Genomic DNA, 24,698 nt, shown 5'->3' on the forward strand with positions numbered 1-24,698 from the left:
TAGTAGGATAGATTAAAGCAAATTAAAACACATGCAAGCTTTCTAGAGTTTCAAATCACTTTCTTGGCCGTGTCCTCAATATATATTTATTTGGGTCTTATCCCCAAGAGGATTAAAAATCTGATAAAGGACCTGTTATACTGACCCCAAAGTCATCAAATATAGCTGACACAAATTCCCTTCAAATTAGTAAGAGGTCTGGAACCTTCCTCAATTGTCAAAGGAAAACAAGACTACATCCCACAAAATATTCAAGCTCATGAACAGATTTGATATATCAGATGCCCAGGAAACATCCTTCAATTGTTTTGCAATTATATAGTTTACTATCATCTGCAATGGAGTTTGCATATAAGCCTGCAGTTCTCACATGCAACCCTGATACCATGTTTTCTAAATGCTGGTGTTTTCTCTGCCATTCTAGCTTCACAGTTTCTTAAAAGAAATCCAGTTTTCAAATTTATCCATAGGAGGGATGTATTTTGATAAGAGTGGGGAGCTGACTGCCAACTTTGATATCTGGAACTGGGTCTTGTTTCCCAATAAATCTCACAGCAGAATGAAGGTTGGGAAAATCGAGGAACAGGCATCCTCCGACATAAAATTCACCATTAATCCGGAAGCCATTGTGTGGCCTGGGAACTTCAGCAAGGTGATTTAATTTATTTATTTCTTGCATTTATACCCTGTCCGGATTCATGCCCTGAAAGACTCCGGGGGAATGCCTGTGCAGTTGTTAGTAGAGTAGCATCTCCAAGAAGGGACATGATTCCAGGGAGGACTCAGGATGCAGCAGATCAATTTGTAAAAGTTGACTGAGCCAATAATAAGCTTGACAGTTCAATAGCAGACCCCTGGAAGGGCAATCTCTTAATAATTCAGTGGCAGTAAAATATAACAGTAAAAAACTTAAAATGTACAATATACTTTAAGTCAATCAATTCGGATTGAGAGAGTGAAGGAACATCAGAGAGAGAGAGTGGAATTAAGAATAACATGTGACCATGTTGGACTGCATTTATAGGCAGTTCAGGGGCAGTTTGACCTGGAAACACAGAGCTCATTCCAGATGCATGTCTGTCTCCATGAAAACCTCGGAAACCTTCCAAACACACTAGAAGGTTCCAGAACACTTCTGTTAGCTTCACCACATGATAGCCAGTGTGGTGTAGTGGTTAAGAGCGGTGGACTCGTAATCTATTGGGGGAGGAAGGGAAAGGTGAATGTTAGCCGCTTTGAGACTCCGCGTAGCGATATAGCGGGATATCAAATCCCCACAACAACCCTGTGAAGCAGGACATATTCCGAGGAAGTGAACGGCCCAAGGTCACCCAGGCAGCTTCATGGCTGAGTGGCAATTTGAACCTTGGTCTCCCAGGTTCTTGTCCAACTCTCTAACCCCTACACCACACAGGCTAAATTTGCTAAATTTGGATAATTTCTCAATACGGGCCTGTTTTATATTACCCCTAAGCTGGCCATTCCCAGGAAGACTGCCACTTCCCAGGGTACATTTCTGCTGTTTTCCTTGCTTTCTCTGTTTTGCATAGCAATTCAGTTGGAGAGGAACAAAGAGTGGAAAGGCTGTCCTTACACTTTCCCTTTTTCATCAACTCAGAGGGAGAGATGACAATTGTAACGGATTGACACAGTTTTGGAATATTTATTCCTACCTGGGTGGAAAAGAGTTAATCCACTTCCAGCCTGACTGACATAACATTCTGATGGGGGCGGGACTGTTCCCAGTTTAAAAGGAGGGAGGAGCAGTTTGGTCAGTTAGGGAGAGGGGGAGGGAGTGCTGAGATGTGAAGAAAGTTGAGAGGCCAGGAGAGTGGGAATTTAGATGTGGTTTAGGAAAGCTTGATGTTAAATGTTTGACAGAGTTATTGTACAACTGAAACAAAGTGGATAAACACATGAAACGGTAAAGAAACACCTATGTTTTTAAGATAATAAAATTCATCTCTTTTGTGTCAAGAAGAATCATCATTATTGTTCCAGCGGGGTATCAGAACTCACAGAAGTGGTGGCTCAATAGAGGACAAAACTTACCTCAGGATTAGAGGCGACAGTTTGTGTCTTACAGTTACACTGAGGAGGCTTAGGAGGATAACCGGGGGTGCCACGAAGTTGCCAGAGTGGAAAGGGCAAACTTTTACAGAGGGGAATCAAACTGAGTGAGACCCTTTACAAGAGGTTATTCCGTGAAACAGCCTAGAGTTTCTCAAGATACCAGGCCACGTAAGCTGGACGACACTCTTTACTAAGAAACCCAAAAGTAAAAAGGGGTTCATTTTAAGGCGACAGGAGAAGACGGTGGGTGGTTTCACCTCTGGATTCCTGTGTCGCGTTGTAGTAATAGAGAGGGAGGACATTTCGTCACAACAATGCATCAATGGGCCCAAAGTTGACAGAGGAGCCATAGCTGCCATGTGGACTTTAACAGCTGCCCAATAATGCCGACTGCTTATAAAAACACAAAAACACATATCACAGGAGCAAACAGGAGCAATAAATCCCACACACAGTTTAAAAGGCAATAGAGAGTTTCATTAGTTGACCTTTTCTAAATCCCTTTATCCTTTTTAAAGATGAAACTTTATGGCAGAAACAAGATGACCTCTGCACAGTCCTACAAAATTTGGAAGGGTCTCATTCCCATTTTTAAGCTTTCTAATCTGGCATCAATATTCTAAAAATGATTTTTATTTGAGCACTTTCTTCAGTCAGGGCCTTCAGATGATGTCTGCTATTTCTGTTTATCTCCTTTGATCCCCCTTCTCCTTATTTTGTAGGTCGTGCCTCGTTCAAGGTGCACCGAAAGCTGTCGCCCTGGATATGCCAGGGTGACTAAAGAAGGAGAGCCCGTTTGCTGCTATGATTGTGTTCCTTGTGCGGAAGGGACCATCTCCGTTCAGGAAGGTGGGTGAGGGAGAAGACATCTAGTCCATAGCCCTGTTCTCACAGTGTTGAACCAGGTCTTAGAGTATGGTCCTTTCAAGAGGGTCTTGTTCCCCATAGCAGTGCAGCACTCAAGTGCAAGGCCTCTCTCCCTGCCAGCCTTCAGCCAGCCCGTCCAAGATGGGGCTCTCCTTCTTCATTGCCTTCTTCTTCCCAGCACACCTTGCTAAGGACTGTCTTTTCCTGACACTTCAAATGCATACCCCATCACCATGGCAACGTCTTTTCTGCCCAGGCAAAATAATTTCTCTCAGATGGGCCATTAACAGCTTTTGTCACGTGAGGCCGCAACTTGGATGGAAGATTAGTCTGTATTTTTCCAGTAGCTTTCAATCTTCCGTTCAATACTCTGAATAATAATAATAAAACTACCATTTATTAATTTCTACGATTTGTTAATTTCCATGTCCAACATTCCCCCGCCCCCAAAGAAAAATTCCAGGGAGTTAGACTAGATGACGTTTGGTTCCCTTCCAACTCTAAGAATCTATGATTCTAAGATTCTGTTACACCACATTCATAAGTCAGGGCTTTCTTCCAGATACCCACACTATCTGAAATTAGAGGAGTATGGACAGAAATGAATTCATTTGGCTGTGGCACCCTGCTCACAGAATGCCCCTCCCCAGGGACAGTCACCTACAGCCAGCAGTGAGGTCATTCCAGCACCTTGTGATTTGTGGATTTCATTTTGATTGTGGGTTTACATGTTCTCTCTAATGAGGATGCTGTGGTTCAGTATTTTCTTTTCATTGCGGTTTTGAGATTGAAATTGTATTACAATCATGCCATGGATCTCAAATGCCTTGGCTGCTGAACAAATCGGAACTCAAAAGATCGACACCCAGATGTGAATGTTCTGCTTTATGAACGGTTTTGGGAGTCGAATGGACTCCCGGAACACATTCTGTTCGAGATCAAGGTACAACTGTGTTCCAGTTTGTACATTGATTTGCTATCTTTAATACACTCACTGGTGAGTAAATAAACCATTCATTCAGATACTTTAACGGCATTTCTCAACTTTCGAGGCTTCTGTAATTTCAGTCTCCTCCCATAAAAAAGAAGCCTAGAGTGAAAAACTACAGTGAGATCAGTAGTTTGTCGGAACCTTCCTCTTTGTCAGATTTTTGTCGGAGAGCTGTAATTTTGTTTGTGATCTTGGTGAGAGCATGGAGTCTGTGAGGTGAAGCATTTCAGAAGGACAAGGAGTGATATTCGTTTCTACATATATTAGTAATCTTTTTATACATAACTGATTATTGATTAAGTTGGCCGCTGTTGTTTTGGTTTCTGTGCATACCTTAGAGATACTTTTCATGTTAAGTAGGATAGAAATGGAACGGAGAAAAGATCAATGAATGAAATATAAACAGGAAATGTGTAAACTTTCCTTATTGGAGGAGAACACTCTGTAATCTATTCTCATACTCTGACATTTAGGAGTTCCTTGGAAGTAAATAGTAGGATACCTACATCAGAGTAAAATGCTCCAGAATGGCTTAAGCATGCCATTTTTAGTCTGTGTAGGATTTCTATTGTCCCATTGTATTGGAACACACACAGTTACAGATGTAAGAGTTTTAGTTACAGGTAGGTGATACTGAAGACCTTCTTTTCTTTTTTGCAATAATTTTTATTAAATTTTCCATTTCTGTGTTCATTGTAATTTCCATTTTTATATTCATTCCTTTAACATTTGTCATGGCTTTACATATACTTCCAACTGTATAAAAAAGGAAAAAGGAAAAAAGGGGGGAAAGAAATAAAAGAGAGAAAAAAGCAAGAAAAAGAAAAAATAGACACAAAAGTAAAAATACTATTAAGTCCACTTTCTATTCAACTTTATATATTGGACTTCCATTCTTCTTTCTTCTGTCTTTTTTTCTGTCATCTTTCCCTTTTTCGCAGGTGTTGTTTTCACAGTTCGTTTTAGTTTACTTCTCTCTTTCCCCAATTATAAACATAACATCATATATTTACTGTACCAAATTCATAAACTTCCTCCATAACCTATGCTATGTTTTAAAGTTCATATCCTGTTATCTTGTTCCAATAAAGTGTTTTCTATAATCTAGTTATGAGATTTAATTCATTTTGCTGATATTCATACATTCAACACTTCTTACTAATATATTTTACATATTTGTTTTCAGATTGTTTCTTCACCCTACTATCGGATTTTTACTATTTTTAAACTGTTTCCTTATATCCAAATTTTTCCTGTCACCCTTCATCCACTAATGGAGTTTGCTACAGTTTCCAAACCTGAAAAATCTATCCATTTCAATAGATGGAACCTCTTTAGAGTCTTCCATCACTGGAGCTTATTATCTATATAGTCTATCAAAATTTCTTCTAATTTTTGCCAAGTTTCTACATTCCTCTTATATTGTCCCACTGTGTTGGAATACACACAGTTACAGATGTAAGAGTTTTGTTAGTGATACTGAATACCTTCTTTTCTTCAGATGCAAAGCATTGCACGAAATGCCCAGAAGATCAGCATGCAAATCAAGCGCGAGACAAATGTATCCCCAAGACGATAACATTTCTGACTTATGAAGAACCCTTGGGGATTGTCCTGGTTTCCTTTGCCCTCTTCTTGTCCTTGACCACTGGCATTGTGCTAGGAATATTCATTAAATACAAGGAAACACCCATAGTCAAAGCTAACAATCGAGATTTATCCTATATCCTCCTCATCTCCCTCCTGCTTTCCTTTTTGTCCGCCTTCCTGTTCATCGGCCGGCCAAGCAAAGTGACCTGCCTAATCCGACAAACAGCCTTCAGCATCATATTTTCATTCGCTGTCTCTTCTGTGTTGGCAAAAACCATTACTGTGGTGCTGGCCTTCTTGGCCACAAAGCCAGGGAACAAGGCAAGGAGATGGCTGGGGAAGAGTCTGTCCAACTCCATTGTCCTTTCCTGTTCTAGTATGCAAATTGTCATCTGCACCATCTGGCTGGGAATCTCGCCACCCTTCCCTTCCTCCGACATGCAATCCCAGGCTGGAACAATCATCCTTCTATGCAATGAAGGATCGGTTGCCATGTTTTACACAGTCCTTGGCTACATGGGCTTCCTGGCGGCCATCTGCTTCACGGTGGCTTTCCTAGCTAGAAAGCTTCCAGGGTCCTTCAATGAAGCCAAGCTGATCACCTTCAGCATGCTGGTCTTCTGCAGTGTGTGGGTGTCCTTTGTGCCCACCTACCTGAGCACCAAGGGGAAGTACATGGTAGCTGTGCAGGTCTTCTCTATGTTGGCCTCCAGTGCTGGGCTTCTAGGCTGCATCTTCATTCCCAAGTGCTACATTATCATACTCAGGCCAGATCTGAACACAAAAGCACATCTAACTACAAAAAGTGAAGGAAGTTTCTGATTCTCAGCTTCTTTGATGTTGTTAAGGTTTACCCTACCCTGGTTTGTGTCAGGACAACTGGAAACACTATTAAAGTGACCTTTAAAGCCCTAAACGGCCTTGGTCCAGTATACCTGAAGGAGCGTCTCCACCTCCATCGCTCTGCCTGAACACTGAGGTACAGTGCCGAGGGCCTTCTGGCGGTTCCCTCACTGTGAGAAGCCAAGTTACAGGGAACCAGGCAGAGGGCCTTCTAGGTAGTGGCACCCGCCCTGTGGAACGCCCTCCCACCAGATGTCAAAAAGAAAACCAACTACCAGACTTTTAGAGGACATCTGAAGGCAGCCCTGTTTAGGGAAGCTTTAAATCTTAAAGAAATTAGTGTATTTTAATATTTCTGTTGGAAGCCGCCCAGAGTGGCTGGGGAAACCCAGCCAGATGGGTGGGGTATAAATAATAAATTATTATTATTATTATTATTATTATTATTATTATTATTATTATTAAGTGATAGAACCACAGATGACGTAAGTGTGTGTGCAATTGTCTTGCCACAAACCTCTCCACCCTTGAAAATGACTCTATGGAACAATCTTAAATTTTCAGAGGAAAATACATGTAATCTAATAAAGTGATAATATGAATGGACTCTCCTAGATGCCTATTCTATGGCAAAAAGACTGATGTTGATCAAATGGGGGGGGGGAATGCAGCTCCCTTTAATGATTGGATCGAAGATATGTACAAACTTGCTACACATGATATGGAATTCATTTTTTAAAATACCATATCAGATTTAGGTCTGCTGAACTGCAACAAGAAGTTTCTCCCCTTTTTTTCTAATGTAGAAATTCGGCTACAAGTGATCCCCAAAGAAGAAGACAGTTTGTATCAGATCTATGGCTCCTCTCCTGCAGCTACCTGCTCTCACAGAAGATGCGCCAATGGGAAGCCATGAGCAGGGTTTTGCTGCGATGAGTATTCAGAGGCACCCTGCCTGTGACATTGGAGGTTAGCACAAAGCTAACAAGCTACAAGCCATTAATAAGCTAGTCCTCCATGAATTTGGCCAGTCCTCTTTTAAAGCCATTCTAGATCATGGACATCACGGAATCCTGTGGAAATTAATTCCACAAGTTAACTGTGTGGAAATGTACTTCCTGTTCTCTGTCCTGACTCTTCTAACAATCAGCTTCATTGGATGTCCATGAATTGTATAGTTAATAGGATTGAGGCCTAGGAGACCAAGGTTATAGTTCCACTTGGGTCCAAACTTCTAGCTTGGAGAGAGAAAAACCTTTTCCCATCTATGTTCATCACACTATGCATGAGTTTATAAACCTCAATCATGTCCTGCCTTATGAGACTTGATCCATCATAGCTTTTTTATATGTTTCTGAACTTTTCTGAAGTTGATGTCTCCTCAAATTAGCAGGGCCTAGCTGCACTACTCATGTTACTGCTGTCATAAGAGTGTATGACTCTTGCAGGCATAGTGAAAATGCTATTACTGGTCCTTCTATTTCTTCTGCTAATGCCCCATGGAGCCAGTGGGATGCTGAAAGCAAAATGCACCCTGAATCTAAATTAGGAAAGTGATCCGTTGATTTTTTATAGGTCGGGAGATTACCTGATTTGAATAAAGTTTATTGTGAGGCCCAAGCCTTTACACACACGTATATACAATAATATTAAAATTATATTACATATAATATAAAAAGGTTATGAAAGTGAAGAAGGGACCTTATCCCGAAAGCCGCCCAGAGTGGCTGGGGGAACCCGGCCAGATGGGCGGGGTATAAATAATAAATTATTATTATTATTATTGTGAGGGACAGAAGCGAGTGGGAGTGGGGAGGGGGATGTTTCGAGTGGGGAATCAGGAAGCAGAAGCCAGGGCTCAGGCAGGATAGCTGAGCCACGGCGCCGCTTGGGAAAGGAAGGGGGAAGCAGGGAAACCACGGGACGAAGACCGACCCCGGCGACCCCGGAATTGCGTAAAAAGCGCCGGGGGCGGAGATTTAGTATCCCCAGGCTACTTTGCTGGAGAAAGACGCGGGAATCTCCATTCGGAGGTTCTGCGCCGGACTGACAACATGTACTGACAACATGTATATAGCACTGCTTAAACACTGTAAATAGACTGCACTAATAAAAGGATAAAATGCAGAGCTGTGAGGAGTCATTACTCTAGAGTAGCCACCACCACCACTGTGACAATTATTATTATTATTATTATTATTATTATTATTATTATTATTATCCTTGTCGACCAAAAATCTTTCCCTGGTTTTCATGGCCTTCATCACAAAAATCGCTACCATATGAGAAATCTGAGGGTTGGCATCAGCTAGTAGAAATTTTACACGGTCCTCTGGGTTAATTATCAAGTTGCGTATAGTTTGCAGAATACTGCAAGCTCTAAAGCTCAAATACTGCCTCTAAAGCTCCAAGATGGAGGAGAAAATAATAGAGAACCCTGTGGAAATAAGGAAAAACTTTCAAAATTATTATAAACAATTGTATAAGAAAGATAAAGAACAGATGGAAAAGATCAAGCAGTTTTTGGAAAAAAATGGATTGCAAAAGATTCCAATGGAAAAGAAAAACCTACTTAATTATAGAATAACAACGCAAGAGATAGAGTACGCCACAGGTCAAATGAAGATAGGTAAAGCACCAGGACCAGATGGATTGACAGCAAAATATTATAAAACATTGAAAGACTGGCTAATAGAGCCATTGGAAGATGTGTGTAACAACATTTTAGGAGGGGACAAAGCACCCTATACCTGGAAGGATGCTTTTGTAACTTTGATACCGAAACCAGATATGGACACAAGGCAAATGAAGAATTACCGCCCCATCTCCCTGTTAAATGTGGATTACAAAAATTTTGCAAGTATTTTGGCCGCAAGATTGAAGAAGGTATTGAAAGATCAGATTCATCAAGATCAAGCAGGCTTTTTGCCTGCAAGACATATGAAAGATAGTATTAGAAACATCATTGATATTTTAGAGCGATTGGAAATAAAGATCAATACTAAAGCTGTGTTAATGTTCATCGATGCGGAAAAGGCCTTTGATAATGTTTCTTGGAGTTTTATGATACAAAATTAGGAAAATATGGAGGATCGGCAGGGCTTTATCAATGGTTTAAAAGCAATTTATTCTGACCAGAAGGCAAAGATTATTGTAAATAATGTGTCTCAGAGGAAATTAGAATTGAAAAGGGTACCAGGCAAGGGTGCCCACTTTCCCCTCTGCTTTTTATAACAGTCCTGGAAGTTTTACTTAGTATGATTAGAAAAAATGAGGAAGTGAAAGGTATTGTAGTAGGTTCTAAACAATAGTTAAACAATAAGTTAAAAGCCTTTGCTGATGACTTAGTATTGACTTTGCAAGATCCAGAGACAAGTGCAATCAGAGCACTGGAAGTGATTCAAGAGTTCAGACAGCTGGCAGGATTTAAATTAAATAAAATAAAGACCAAAGTATTAGGTAAAAATTCATCACCAGAGGAAATTAATAGAATACAGGATATCACTGGGTTGACATTTGTGAAAAAGGTGAAATACTTGGGGGTGAATATGACTGCATAAAATATTAATTTGTTTAAGAATAATTATGAGAAATTGTGGAAAGAGATCAAGTATGATTTAGAAGGTTGGTCAAATTTGAAGTTGTCCATTATGGGCCGCATTTCTGTTATAAAAATGAATGTATTGCCAAAGATGTCATTTCCATTTCAAGCATTACATATTGTTGACAATGTTGGTTGTTTTAAAGAATGGCAAAAGGTATTATCAAAATTTATCTGGCAAGGGAAAAAACCAAGAATCAAGTATAAACTTTTCACGGATGTTAAAGAAAGAGGAGGTTTTTCCCTGCCAGATTTGAAGTTATACTTTGAAGCAGCAGCCTTCTGTTGGTTAAGAGAATGGTTTCTGTTAGACAATGATGACATACTTGATTTGGAAGGACATGACAATGCGTTTGGATGGCATGCATATCTATGGTATGACAAAGTTAAGGTCCATAAAGGTTTTAAAAGTCATATTATTAGAAAATCATTGTATAATGTATGGAAGAGGTATACAGATTTGTTAGAACCAAAAACACCCAGGTGGATTTCACCAGCAGAAGCTAAGGCGCAAAAAAGATTGAATATGTCAACAAAGTGGCTAAAATATAATGACATTCTGGTAGAGGAAGGTGAACAGGTGAGGTTAAAATCATATGAGGTGTTGAAGAGTAAGGTTAATGATTGGTTACAATATCAGCAAATTAATGAAATGTACAAAATGGATAAAAAAGTTGGTTTTCAAATGAAAAAGTCTAAACTGGAAATGGAATTGTTAGAATCGAAAAGTAAGAATTTGTCAAAAATGTATAATTTATTGTTGGAATGGCATACGAAAGATGAGCAAACAAAATGTGTAATGATTAAATGGGCAAATGATGTAGGACATAATATCATGGTGGAAGACTGGGAAAGGTTGTGGAAGTATAATATGAAACTTACCGCGTGTACAGTGTTAAAAGAAAATTTGATGAAAATGATGTATAGATGATGACTTCCGGGTTGCTCGCTGCTGTGGCTGCGTCGGAATTGCTGAGAGGAGCCTCGAGGCGATTCATTACAGGAGGAGAAAAGCGGGTTTCTGAAGGCAGCGGAACCCCAAAACCCACGAAGGAAAAGTTCAGGGTCCCTGGGCAAAAGTGGTGCCGAAAAAAGGGCGGGAAAGGGGGTTTTAAGCCTGAAAAAAGCACAGAGCCCTGGCGCTTGGAACGGCCCGCTCCCCTGTGAGCTGCCTCAGGGCGGAGCCCAGCTTTGCGAAAATACTTCATCATAAAGAATAAGACTAAAGAGCGGAGCTAAGGACATTTTAGTACGCTAGAAACGTTCAGCTATCGGGGGCTCTGCTATGCTTAGCAATTTAAGTGACTGAAGATAACTATAAGAAACGACAACGGAACTTATCTTTAGTCCCGGTGGACTTGCTAGTAGAAATTTTACACAGTCCTCTGGGTTAATTATCGAGTTGGGTATAGTTTGCAGAATACTGCCTCTAAAGCTCAAATACTGCCTCTAAAGCTCAAATACTGCCTCTAAAGCTCCAAGATGGAGGAGAAAATAATACAGAACCCTATAAGGAAAAACTTTCAAATTTATTATAAACAATTGTATAAGAAAGTTAAAGAACAGATGGAAAAGATCAAGCAGTTTTTTTTTGAAAAAAATGGATTGCAAAAGATTCCAATGGAAAAGAAAAACCTACTTAATTATAGAATAACAACGCAAGAGATAGAGTACGCCATAGGTCAAATGAAGATAGGTAAAGCACCAGGACCAGATGGATTGACAGCAAAATATTATAAAACATTGAAAGACTGGCTAATAGAGCCATTGGAAGATGTGTGTAACAACATTTTAGGAGGGGACAAAGCACCCTATACCTGGAAGGATGCTTTTGTAACTTTGATACCGAAACCAGATATGGACACAAGGCAAATGAAGAATTACCGCCCCATCTCCCTGTTAAATGTGGATTACAAAAATTTTGCAAGTATTTTGGCCGCAAGATTGAAGAAGGTATTGAAAGATCAGATTCATCAAGATCAAGCAGGCTTTTTGCCTGCAAGACATATGAAAGATAGTATTAGAAACATCATTGATATTTTAGAGCGATTGGAAATAAAGATCAATACTAAAGCTGTGTTAATGTTCATCGATGCGGAAAAGGCCTTTGATAATGTTTCTTGGAGTTTTATGATACAAAATTAGGAAAATATGGAGGATCGGCAGGGCTTTATCAATGGTTTAAAAGCAATTTATTCTGACCAGAAGGCAAAGATTATTGTAAATAATGTGTCTCAGAGGAAATTAGAATTGAAAAGGGTACCAGGCAAGGGTGCCCACTTTCCCCTCTGCTTTTTATAACAGTCCTGGAAGTTTTACTTAGTATGATTAGAAAAAATGAGGAAGTGAAAGGTATTGTAGTAGGTTCTAAACAATAGTTAAACAATAAGTTAAAAGCCTTTGCTGATGACTTAGTATTGACTTTGCAAGATCCAGAGACAAGTGCAATCAGAGCACTGGAAGTGATTCAAGAGTTCAGACAGCTGGCAGGATTTAAATTAAATAAAATAAAGACCAAAGTATTAGGTAAAAATTCATCACCAGAGGAAATTAATAGAATACAGGATATCACTGGGTTGACATTTGTGAAAAAGGTGAAATACTTGGGGGTGAATATGACTGCATAAAATATTAATTTGTTTAAGAATAATTATGAGAAATTGTGGAAAGAGATCAAGTATGATTTAGAAGGTTGGTCAAATTTGAAGTTGTCCATTATGGGCCGCATTTCTGTTATAAAAATGAATGTATTGCCAAAGATGTCATTTCCATTTCAAGCATTACATATTGTTGACAATGTTGGTTGTTTTAAAGAATGGCAAAAGGTATTATCAAAATTTATCTGGCAAGGGAAAAAACCAAGAATCAAGTATAAACTTTTCACGGATGTTAAAGAAAGAGGAGGTTTTTCCCTGCCAGATTTGAAGTTATACTTTGAAGCAGCAGCCTTCTGTTGGTTAAGAGAATGGTTTCTGTTAGACAATGATGACATACTTGATTTGGAAGGACATGACAATGCGTTTGGATGGCATGCATATCTATGGTATGACAAAGTTAAGGTCCATAAAGGTTTTAAAAGTCATATTATTAGAAAATCATTGTATAATGTATGGAAGAGGTATACAGATTTGTTAGAACCAAAAACACCCAGGTGGATTTCACCAGCAGAAGCTAAGGCGCAAAAAAGATTGAATATGTCAACAAAGTGGCTAAAATATAATGACATTCTGGTAGAGGAAGGTGAACAGGTGAGGTTAAAATCATATGAGGTGTTGAAGAGTAAGGTTAATGATTGGTTACAATATCAGCAAATTAATGAAATGTACAAAATGGATAAAAAAGTTGGTTTTCAAATGAAAAAGTCTAAACTGGAAATGGAATTGTTAGAATCGAAAAGTAAGAATTTGTCAAAAATGTATAATTTATTGTTGGAATGGCATACGAAAGATGAGCAAACAAAATGTGTAATGATTAAATGGGCAAATGATGTAGGACATAATATCATGGTGGAAGACTGGGAAAGGTTGTGGAAGTATAATATGAAACTTACCGCGTGTACAGTGTTAAAAGAAAATTTGATGAAAATGATGTATAGATGATGACTTCCGGGTTGCTCGCTGCTGTGGCTGCGTCGGAATTGCTGAGAGGAGCCTCGAGGCGATTCATTACAGGAGGAGAAAAGCGGGTTTCTGAAGGCAGCGGAACCCCAAAACCCACGAAGGAAAAGTTCGGGGTCCCTGGGCAAAAGTGGTGCCGAAAAAAGGGCGGGAAAGGGGGTTTTAAGCCTGAAAAAAGCACAGAGCCCTGGCGCTTGGAACGGCCCGCTCCCCTGTGAGCTGCCTCAGGGCGGAGCCCAGCTTTGCGAAAATACTTCATCATAAAGAATAAGACTAAAGAGCGGAGCTAAGGACATTTTAGTACGCTAGAAACGTTCAGCTATCGGGGGCTCTGCTATGCTTAGCAATTTAAGTGACTGAAGATAACTATAAGAAACGACAACGGAACTTATCTTTAGTCCCGGTGGACTTGCTAGTAGAAATTTTACACAGTCCTCTGGGTTAATTATCGAGTTGGGTATAGTTTGCAGAATACTGCCTCTAAAGCTCAAATACTGCCTCTAAAGCTCAAATACTGCCTCTAAAGCTCCAAGATGGAGGAGAAAATAATACAGAACCCTATAAGGAAAAACTTTCAAATTTATTATAAACAATTGTATAAGAAAGTTAAAGAACAGATGGAAAAGATCAAGCAGTTTTTTTTTTTGAAAAAAATGGATTGCAAAAGATTCCAATGGAAAAGAAAAACCTACTTAATTATAGAATAACAACGCAAGAGATAGAGTACGCCATAGGTCAAATGAAGATAGGTAAAGCACCAGGACCAGATGGATTGACAGCAAAATATTATAAAACATTGAAAGACTGGCTAATAGAGCCATTGGAAGATGTGTGTAACAACATTTTAGGAGGGGACAAAGCACCCTATACCTGGAAGGATGCTTTTGTAACTTTGATACCGAAACCAGAGACAAGTGCAATCAGAGCACTGGAAGTGATTCAAGAGTTCAGACAGCTGGCAGGATTTAAATTAAATTAAAAAAGATCAAAGTATTAGGAAAAAGTTTATCACCAGAGGAAATTCATAGAATACAGGATATCACTGGGTTGACATTTGTGGAAAAGGTGAATACTTGGGGGTGAATATGACTGCAAAAAATATTAATTTGTTTAAGAATAATTATGAGAAATTGTGGAAAGACAGCAGCCTTTTGTTGGTTAAGAGAATGGTTTCTGTTAGACAATGATGACATACTTGATTTGGAAGGACATGACAATGCGTTTGGATGGCATGCATATCTATGGTATGACAAAGTTAAGGTCCATAAAGGTTTTAAAAGTCATATTATTAGAAAATCCTTGTATAATGTATGGGATAGGTATACAGATTTGTTAGAACCAAAAACACCCAGGTGGATTTTACCAGCAGAAGCTAAGGCGCAAAAAAGATTGAATATGTCAACAAAGTGGCTAAAATATAATGACATTCTGGTGGAGGAAGGTGAACAGGTGAAGTTAAAATCATATGCGGTGTTGAAGAGTAAGGTTAATGATTGGTTACAATATCAGCAAATTAATGAAATGTACAAAATGGATACAAAAGTTGGTTTTCAAATGAAAAAGTCTAAACTGGAAATGGAATTGTTAGAATCGAAAAGTAAGAATTTGTCAAAAATGTATAATTTATTGTTGGAATGGCATACGAAAGATGAGCAAACAAAATGTGTAATGATTAAATGGGCAAATGATGTAGGACATAATATCATGGTGGAAGACTGGGAAAGGTTGTGGAAGTATAATATGAAATTTACCGCGTGTACAGTGTTAAAATAAAATTTGATGGAAATGATGTATAGATGATATCTGACTCCGGTAAAGTTAGCTAAGATTTATCACAAACAAGATTATAAATCTTGGAAATGTAAAAATCAAGAAGGAACTTTCTTCCACATGTGGTGGACGTGCCCCCAAGTGAGAGACTTCTGGGAAAAGATTTATAATGAATTGAAAAAAGTGTTGAAAAACACCTTTGTTAAGAAACCAGAAGCCTTCTTACTTGGGATAACGGGAGATGAAATACCTAGGAAGGATGTTACTTTTTTTTAGTATGCCACAACAGCTGCAAGAATTCTACTTGCAAAGAATTGGAAGAATGAAGAATTACCAACAGTGGATGAATGGCAGAAGAAGGTGATAGAATTTATGGAACTGCCTGAGTTGACCAGGAGACTCCGGGATCGGAGTGAAGTAGCAGTGGAAGAAGATTGGAAGAAATTCAAAATTTATTTAAAGAATGAGCGTATAATAGATTAGAATCAGTGGAAGTGAGAGAGATATAAAGAGATTGTAGATAATACAATGGTGTGAAATAAGTATTGTTAGAAGATAGTTATAATTGAATTAAAAGGAAATATATAGATAGAGTGTAAAATGGTAAGATATAAAGATAAATAAGGTAATATTAAGTAAAATTTAGAGTTTATATAAGAATTAGAGATTACTAAGGATGATCTGTAAAGGAACGCAGAAGGAGGTGTAATGAGGAAGTCATTAGATTAGAACTAAGGGTTAGAATTTTTGTTTTTGTTTTTTTGTATTTTTTGTATTTTGTATTTTTTGTGTTTTGTATTTTTGTATGTTTTTGTTGTTTGTTTAAATAAATCTTAATAAATACATTAAAAAAACTAAAGCTCAAATACAGAGGACAATGAAATTTTTTTTTTATAAAGTCTCTGAAGTGTGGGATCAACGATATCCGACACGTAGTTGGCACAGACTTTAACTGCTTTTAAGCTGGGGAACCAATAAGAGAACCCAGAATTTTTTATCTTAAAGATATCTAAAGAGGCATCCCTGTCAAAAATCCGTTCTTGAATTTTATCAGGGCTCCAAGATTTAAGAGCATTAAACTCGGGAAGGGTATATCTGGCCAATATATCTGAAAGGTTTTGACGCCAAATGGAATTTTGTTGGAAGAAAGCATAAGCTTGTTTAGCCAATAAAGTATCCGGGGCATTTGCAAGATTGATAAATGAACGCAAAAATCTTAAATGGGCCCTAGCAGACACTTCCACTCTTAAGAAAGCTGCTGGGGTTCCTTGAGGTAGGCCTAATTTTTTTTTTTTAGCAAAGAGTTTTGTAGAGTTTTGAGCTGATCTAGCAGCTTCTGGTTCCACCCCCAGAGTTCTACCCCTTTATCCTTTATTCACTTTATCCTTTATTCACTTTATTCTTTCCGTAGACTCTGCCCTCTTCTCCTACAGGTCTTTTTAAAGACAGCTCTGCTCCAACCCCATGTGAAGCAGAGCGTGGAGAGCAGGATTTAACCCAGAAAAGCGGTGCAGAGCATTGCGTGAACATGTAGAGTCCCCCCCCCCAACCCCAGGCGACCCCTGTGCGGAATAATAACACTAAGTGCCTCTTGGTCTCTTTGATATCCTGCAAACTGGGAGGTTGATTCTGAACACTTTATTTTTTGGGGGTGGTTCAGTTTAATTAATACAAAGGCAGCATCTAGGGAACAGGTGATCATCTCTTTTCCTGCTTCTTGGGTGTGTTGTCAAACTTCTGCAACTTGCTCAGGTCCTGTTGAATCGAATTGTTGGCCCGGGTTGGGAAGGAATTGGACAATATTTTGACTGTCAATTGCTCCATTTGTGGGGTGCTGTTAAATGCAGGGTTTTCTCTGCAAAACATTTGCCAAACTTTAGTGCTGGTTGGAGTGAATCAGACTACAGTACATTTAGTTTTTGGGTGTAAACTAGAAACCCTGGTTTGATGTATGAATTACTTGGTTTGTGGGGAGAAGAAGTGGCTTCAAGAAAGGCTAACTAAGTGGGCTGGGGAAATTGTTGGAACAACTTCACAAGTCCCGTTGAGTTTGGGAACAGGTGCTACTCATCATGAACTCCTTAATCTAGACCTTCTTCTCAGCCATGATTTAATGTTGCTACGGAAGGTAAATGGCATTTCCGTGCGCTGCTCTGGTTTTGCCAGAAGCGGCTTAGTCATGCCAGTAAAGTGAGATGAGCGCCGCAACCCCAGAGTCGTTCGCGACTGGACTTAACTGTCAGGGGTCCTTTACCTTTACTGTTGGAAAACAGCAAAGGCATTTCCTTCTTCTGTGCATGTAATACGTAAAACCACACAAGGCACTGCTTGTCTCACAACCTAGCCAGCAGTTGTTTGAAGCCACTATGTCTATGATACCATAACTCTGCCTATGAAACCTGAGAGATTTTGTTTCCTGTCCTCTCCGGACAAAATGTCTGCTATTTCTCTCTTTCCTCCCTTCTCATCTTGTCAATAGTTCCTGTCAAGACTCTGAGCTCCAGAAACTGTAAGTTATCTTTCAAATCAAATTCACCCAAGCAGCAAGTTCTCCTAAAACCATTTATTTTCTTGTTGGAGCACCTGGACAAGTTCATACTCCTTCAAGAGGACGGTTGAAACAATGGTTTGTTTATTCATTTATTTGCAGTCCAACATTAGAGAACCCTTCTCCATACCTGTCCCCCTTATTTGCCATTCAAGAGATCAACCAGAATCCTCAGCTTTTACCCAATGTCACCCTGGGCTACAACATCTATGAGGCTGCTTTTGATGTCAGAACAGCGGCTGATGCCATGCTAGACAGCATTCCAAGCTACAGCTGTGGAAGACAGAGTAATATTATAGCTGTTTTTGAAGCAACTACTTCTGAAATTGGCAGCCAGATTTCAAGCATGTTGGGCATCTACAAAATGCCCCAGGTAGGTCTTTGGAGGGGATTGGAGACCAGCTATGTTTCCTTCCTCTTTTCTATATCTCCACCAGTGTTGAGAAACGCGTTCACCCCGCCAGAGGTTTCTGAACTACCAAGCCATCCATTCCTGGCCATTTACCATCCTTGTGGGGACTGATGGGACTTGTAGTTCAGCAACATCCTGCGGGCCAAATTTTCCCAATCCCTGCTCTCCAGGGAACACAAATCACACGCACCCAAAAAGGGAGACCATAGAAAGAATCTCACATTTTAAGAAAGTGGGAACTGATTTGGAAAGCCCTCGGTCTCTTTCTCTCACCCACACCTGACTGGCATAGAAAGTAGTAGTATCATCATAGTTCAATATAGTTCCTTACTCCCCAAGAGTTCTTGTTTCTTAAGAAGACCAGTGGTTGTCTCTAGAAGCTAATTAAGCATGGCGATTAAGCTTCCTGCACTCCTGCAGACCATGTCACTGCTTAGCTTCTGCCTCTGGCTCTCCTTCTGTGAAGTTGCCCACTGTGATTATAGGAAGAGGTTGGAATGCCATGTCCCCTGAAAGCCCCAGATGCCCTATTCTGCCTCAATATTCATTGGGGCCACTTCCTCATCAGAGGCATGAAATGCTTCCCAGAAGCAACTGGTTAGCCACTGTGAGAACAGGATGCTGGATTAGATGTCACATGATCATTGGCCTTGTCATGTGACAGGGCCTTTCTTTTGTATTCCTGAAAACAAGACACCAATCCTTTTCTTACCAGATCAGTTTGGGCTCTACTGCATATGATCTTAAAGGAAAAAAACAGTTTCCTTTTATCTACTGGATGGTCCCAAAAGAAAAAACCCAGTACAGGGGGATTGTCAAGTTGCTGCTGCATTTTGGATGGACTTGGGTTGGTCTCTTTGTTCCAGACAATGGCAATGGAGAAAGGTTCCTGAGTGCCATCAAACCTCTGCTGCTCCACAGTGAGATTTGTGTTGCTTTCTTGGAAATAATTCCTTTTTCCGTCCAGATGATGTCATCCTTACGTTGTAAACCATCTCTCCTGAGACAAGTCAAGGTGTTCATTTACTATGGAGACTCACATGGAAGTTATATAATCACATACTTACAACGCTTTCAGGAAGTGAAGAGATCTCAGGGGATAGTCTGGATCACAACGGATGTTCTGGACATTGACGAGATTTTGTTTTGTGGTTTTCCTTACAACACGCCTGGCCAAGGTTCTTTGTCCTTTGTAAGGAATACACCAAGACAGACAGAATGTAGATACTATAATCGACTTTCATACACATCTGAACCGTTTTGTCGGAGAGCATTCTCTTGTTCATGTTCGAACAATGTGGTGTCTATTGAGGGTTGGACAAGATGCACAGAACAATGGGGAACTTTGTCCCAGGAGCAGATTGAGGCAATCTGGTCTCAAGATCGCTACAGCACTTACTACGGGATCCAACTTGTTGCTCAGGCTTTAAATACTGCATATTCATCCAGATCAAAATGGAGGTTAATGGCAGGTAGAGGAGAGAGATTGGAACGTCAAAGGTTGCAGCCATGGCAGGTCTGTCCTCTCCCCTTTTTTGCAAATACCTCGTCCATCTCTGGAATCTTAATTGGAGTTTATATTTTTGTAGTTGATCTCATTGCGATTATCTTTAGTTGGGCGTCTTGAGAATTTTTTGTTATTTTTCATCCATCTTTGTAGCTGTACTATCCTTTGAAACTAATTAATAAAGAAAAGTATGGGGAAATATTGCTTCACAACATAGGATTTTTAAATACTTAAGGAGCATTCACTCACATTAATATATATTTTCATAAAATGTATATATCGCTTGACTGATGAAAAAACAGTTTACAAAACTGTTACAATAATAAAATTAGTAGAAAGACATTTAAAACACTAATTTGAACCCTATATTTGAAACCTATAGAAAGTTGAAATCATAGTAGGATAGATTAAAGCAAATTAAAACACATGCAAGCTTTCTAGAGTTTCAAATCACTTTCTTGGCCATGTCCTCAATATATGTTTATTTGGGTCTTATCCCCAAGAGGATTAAAAATCTGATAAAGGACCGGTTATACTGACCCCAAAGTCATCAAATATAGCTGACACAAGTTCGCTACAAATTAGTAAGAGGTCTGGAACCTTCCTCAATTGTCAAAGGAAAACAAGATTGTGTGGCAATGTCCCTCCCTCCCCGGAAATAATGCACACGACACAAAGAAGTAAGTTTAAGTGGGTGAAAAGGCCACAACTTTATTGGTTAAGGATGTGGAGCGGTATTGGCTTAGGCATTGGACCCTAACCGACTATATCCGACTGCAACCCGTGTGTTACAGTCTGGGAGAAATTAACCACCAGAAAGGAGCCCAGTGATATGTATCTACTGAGACACCTCCTGTGGCCACCGTTGGGGGGTGCTCTAAGGCCCTGACCTCCGTAGGCCCAGGACAAAGCTACCGCCCCCGGAACCCCTTTAACGGGATTAAATCTCCAAATTTGGGCAGAGGATGACGCAATCTGCCCCCCCATTCTTTATCTATGCAGCTTTCCAATGCCTAACCGCCAATCGAGCCCCAAAGGCTCGCCGCCAATACCCTCACACCCGCAACCAATGCTCTAGCCCCCTAATTATGTCAGTTAACCAAATGTCGTTCCCCCGGGGTGAAAGGTGTACTCCGTCGTTACGATAGAGGGCTGCTTCAGTGCGTACTAGTTCTGGGTGGGAAATTATCTGCCCATTCAAACCTAGAACCCTGCGCAATACAAATGAATTCAATAGCCTTCTGGTTCTGTTCAATGCCTTCGGGCAGAGTCCCTCGCGCCAAACGCGCCTCTGCAACAAGGCGGACCACATCAGCGTCATCCCCGGGAAAGAAGCCCGTAGCTTGTCAAAGTCCTCAAAGATGTTCCATTTCAATTCCACTGCATTTCGATATGCCAAATCATTCTCCCCCAGCTGAATGACCAGCGCATGAGGGGGCCCAACTGAAGCAGCCCTTTCCAAGACAGCAGGGAGGAGTTCTTTCCAGCGCATACCGCGCCTGGCAATCCACGATATTTTAACGTTTTTTGGGAGGCCGAGATCACTCCCAAGACCGGTTTCCATGGCCCTTTGTTTGGCCCAGTGCACAATGCTGTGACCCGCAATCCACACATTGATGCGGCGCCCACCTGCAAGGAAACAGTGACAAACAGGGGATCAGTTGATGGCAGACTGAGGAACGTTAATGGTTTGCGGCTAGGAGGTAGGGCGCAGGTAACTTCTATAAGCATTCGACTTCCACCTTCCTATTTCTTGAATCCTTTCTGCTGAAAGGCCCAAGTGCATCGCGGAGGTTGCTGCCCCAATACGAAAGGAGTGGGCGGAAAACTGGCTCGGGTCAACGCCGCACAGCGCGAGGGCCTTGCGTAAAACCCGTGTGAACTGGGAGCGCGTGAGCTTAGAGCTGTCCTGGTGGACCAAGAGAGGATCTGTGCCAGCCGGTCTCTGGTATAGGAAGTGCCTGAGGTCCCTTACTGGACAAGGGCCTTGGCCACCTGTTGCAGGGAGGCGAATGGTCGCCCCCAATCCCGCTGATCAGTTTTAGATCGGCGGATGTGCACAACTGCCACCGAGCTAGATAACGCTACGTCCTGCATTCTGATCCCACGGGAGGACCCGTCTGGATGGTCCTCTCATACTACCTCTCCAACTCTGAGTGCCCCGAAGTATGCTAGCGAGAAGGCCGCAGAGAACAAGCTCGCCTCGTAAGGGGACCAGCAAAGAGACGTCAATTGAGTGTGGATCTTGCACAGAAGGTCAAATGTAATGGGCCTCCTGGGGTCGCCTGCTGGTGGCTGTAGCCTCCGCCAACCTTCCATGGCCCTTCGCAAGTGGAAGTTATCGCAAGGGTCCATGGAGTACAGGGATTTGCAGAAAAAGGAGATCGCTGCTGTATGTATGTTAAGAGTCTTGGTCGCACGGCCCAATTCCCCAAGGTGAACCACATATCGCATAACCTCCCTCTCTGAGGGGGGGCCCGAAGGCGAAGGGGAGGGACCCTTATTCCTGAATTTGGAAAATTCTGCCCAAACGCGTTTGTACGAGCTCAGAGTCGAGGGGGCAACCGACGCGAATACTCCCTTCAAGATTTCTCGCTCCCAAGGTTCCATAGAGATTCCGGGAACGGCTCTGGATACTGCTGCGCCTCCGGTGCCAGCAAGCGGAAGCGGTCCATCTGGAAACGAGACAACGCATCGGCGATATCATTATTAACCCCCGGAACGAATTTGGCAGTGAAATGCAAGTTCAGTTCAAGACTGCGCAGCACGAAGGCCCGCAGCAGGGCAGAGACTCTTGTGGAGCGGGATGATTGTCTGGACATCACGCTGACCACCGCTTGATTATCAGTCCGGAAGCAGACCCTGCAATTTCTGAATTCTGTGGCCCACAAGTGCACCGCTACCACAATTGGGAAAAACTCCAAGAAGGTTAAATCCCGTGTGACCTCCGAGGCATGCCAGCTGGCGGGCCAAGGCTGAGCACACCACCTGCCCCTGAAGTAGACTCCGAAACCCAGGGACCCGGCAGCGTCTGATTGTACCTGGAAATCTGAACGTAAGCTCAGATTGTCTTGCCAAAGTGACACTCCGTTGAAGTGATCCAAAAAGGTTAGCCAATTCTCGAGGTCGGCTTTCACTCCCTTGGGTAATCGGACCCTATGGTATGGGCGCTTCAGACCAACGGTAAGTCTAGCCAAGCGACGGCAGAAGGGGCGACCTGGCGAAACTACCCTGCACGCGAAATTGAGATGCCCGAGCAAAGATTGAATCTGTTTAAGCGTTACTTTTTAAAGCGGAATCAGTTGTAAGATTAATTCCTTCAGAGCGGTCAGTTTATCCAAAGGTAAGCGTGATGCTTGGGCCACAGTGTCCAATTCTATACCCAGGTAAGTTAAGCAAACTACTGGCCCTTCAGTTTTTTCAGCTGCGAGTGGCACCCCGAGCTCTCGCGTAAGGGAAGTAAAGTCTTTCATAAGCCTCGCACACTCCCCATTATTGGCCCCTCCCACGAAAAGGAAATCATCGAGGTAACGCGTAACACCTGCTAAGCCTGTTTTAAAGCGAAGGGCCCAGTCCAAGAATGTGCTGAAGGCCTCGAAAGCTGAACATGCGACAGAGCAACCCATCGGCATGGCTTTGTCAATGAAAAACGCACCCTCGAACTTGAAACCTAACCACTTGAAGTCGTGAGGGTGAACCGGGAGGAGCCGGAATGCAAATATCCACACCCAAGATGGCCACTAGGGCTGTCGCACGTGGGTGGGGGGCGAGGAAAGGAATCACGGAGCGGCACTACAGGGCCCAAAACAAAAACCAAACACGTACACACACCAAAGGACAGGGGTTAGATATTGCAAAGGGGCACTAATCTCAGGTGGATGAGGGGCTTGTTAGGAAAGAGAGACACTAACCTCGAAGGGAAAGGCCGCGCACACAGGAAGCTCACCCCCTTGTTCGGAATCTCCCCCGATGACCGCTGTGTGGAAGGTCGTGGGGAGGCGGCCGCCTTGACCCAGCGCCGACGATGATAATGGCACGGCCCAAGGCACAAGCACGCAGCGGGGAAGGGGAGCTCCAGCCGCCGGCAAAGGAGGCCCCGACGCCTCCGCTGCCACCGGTTCCACAGGGAATGTGGGCGAATGCTAAGGAGATGCGGGCGACGGAGACACGGCTCCTGCAGGCTGCGCTTGTGCCCTCACGAATGTAGCGATAGGCCAACTAGCTGCACGAATGCGTCCCCCAGGGAAACGGCAGCTGGCCGAAACGCTGAGCGCCGGAACCCCGAGCCGACTTCCTGCTCGCGGCCCTGGCTGCGCACGCGCGCCCAACAGCTGATCGGCGGAGCCCCACAGCTGATCAGCGGAGGCATTCGCCCGCGCGAGACCAGAGCGATGGCGCGGAGTCACGGGGAGCGCGGCGGAGGCACGGGGAACGCGGCGAAGAGACCGACGATATAACCTGCAAAAGAAAAGGAGACAAAGGGGACGGATCGTGGAAGCAAAAGGCAAGGATTCGGGAGCTAACGAAGCTAATGATCCGAACGCTTGCGGTGCTGGGGCAAAGAGAGGCAAAGAGAGGCAGAGTTCCCGCCTCCATCCAGATTTAAACGTCGGGAAGGCGGGATGTATTTTGATAAGAGTGGGGAGCTGACTGCCAACTTTGATATCTGGAACTGGGTCTTGTTTCCCAATAAATCTCACAGCAGAATGAAGGTTGGGAAAATCGAGGAACAGGCATCCTCCGACATAAAATTCACCATTAATCCGGAAGCCATTGTGTGGCCTGGGAACTTCAGCAAGGTGATTGCATTTCTTTCTTTCTTGCATTTATACCCTGTCCGGATTCATGCCCCAAAAGACTCCGGGGGAATGCCTGTGCA

General features: G+C 42.0%; 4 protein-coding genes across 4 annotated transcripts in view; 3 read left to right on the top strand and 1 right to left on the bottom strand.

Moving 5' to 3' along the window:
- Nucleotides 1-24,698, bottom strand: part of LOC118080166 (major histocompatibility complex class I-related protein 1-like) — a 194,200-nt gene that overhangs the window by 37,595 nt on the left and 131,907 nt on the right. The window lies entirely within an intron of this gene.
- On the top strand, nucleotides 461-6,343 carry LOC132591604 (vomeronasal type-2 receptor 26-like). Its single transcript, XM_060270879.2, has 3 exons — nucleotides 461-652; nucleotides 2,796-2,922; nucleotides 5,433-6,343. The coding sequence occupies exons 1-3, from the start codon at nucleotides 476-478 to the stop codon at nucleotides 6,341-6,343; spliced, it is 1,215 nt and encodes a 404-aa protein (XP_060126862.2). The 5' UTR covers nucleotides 461-475.
- The window catches only part of LOC118080221 (vomeronasal type-2 receptor 26-like), a 42,256-nt gene continuing 24,402 nt past the window's right edge, over nucleotides 6,845-24,698 (top strand). The window contains exons 1-2 of the mRNA XM_060270877.2: nucleotides 6,845-6,849; nucleotides 17,961-18,273. Coding sequence (XP_060126860.2) covers nucleotides 6,845-6,849; nucleotides 17,961-18,273 — 318 coding nt within the window. The remainder of the gene's footprint in view (nucleotides 6,850-17,960; nucleotides 18,274-24,698) is intronic.
- On the top strand, nucleotides 19,091-21,237 carry LOC148687170 (vomeronasal type-2 receptor 26-like). The gene is made up of 2 exons (XM_088664369.1): nucleotides 19,091-19,828; nucleotides 21,088-21,237. The coding sequence occupies exons 1-2, from the start codon at nucleotides 19,091-19,093 to the stop codon at nucleotides 21,235-21,237; spliced, it is 888 nt and encodes a 295-aa protein (XP_088520495.1).

This window comes from Zootoca vivipara, chromosome 2 (genome assembly GCF_965207765.1).
Source record: "Zootoca vivipara chromosome 2, rZooViv2.hap1.1, whole genome shotgun sequence".
NCBI lineage: Eukaryota > Metazoa > Chordata > Lepidosauria > Squamata > Lacertidae > Zootoca > Zootoca vivipara.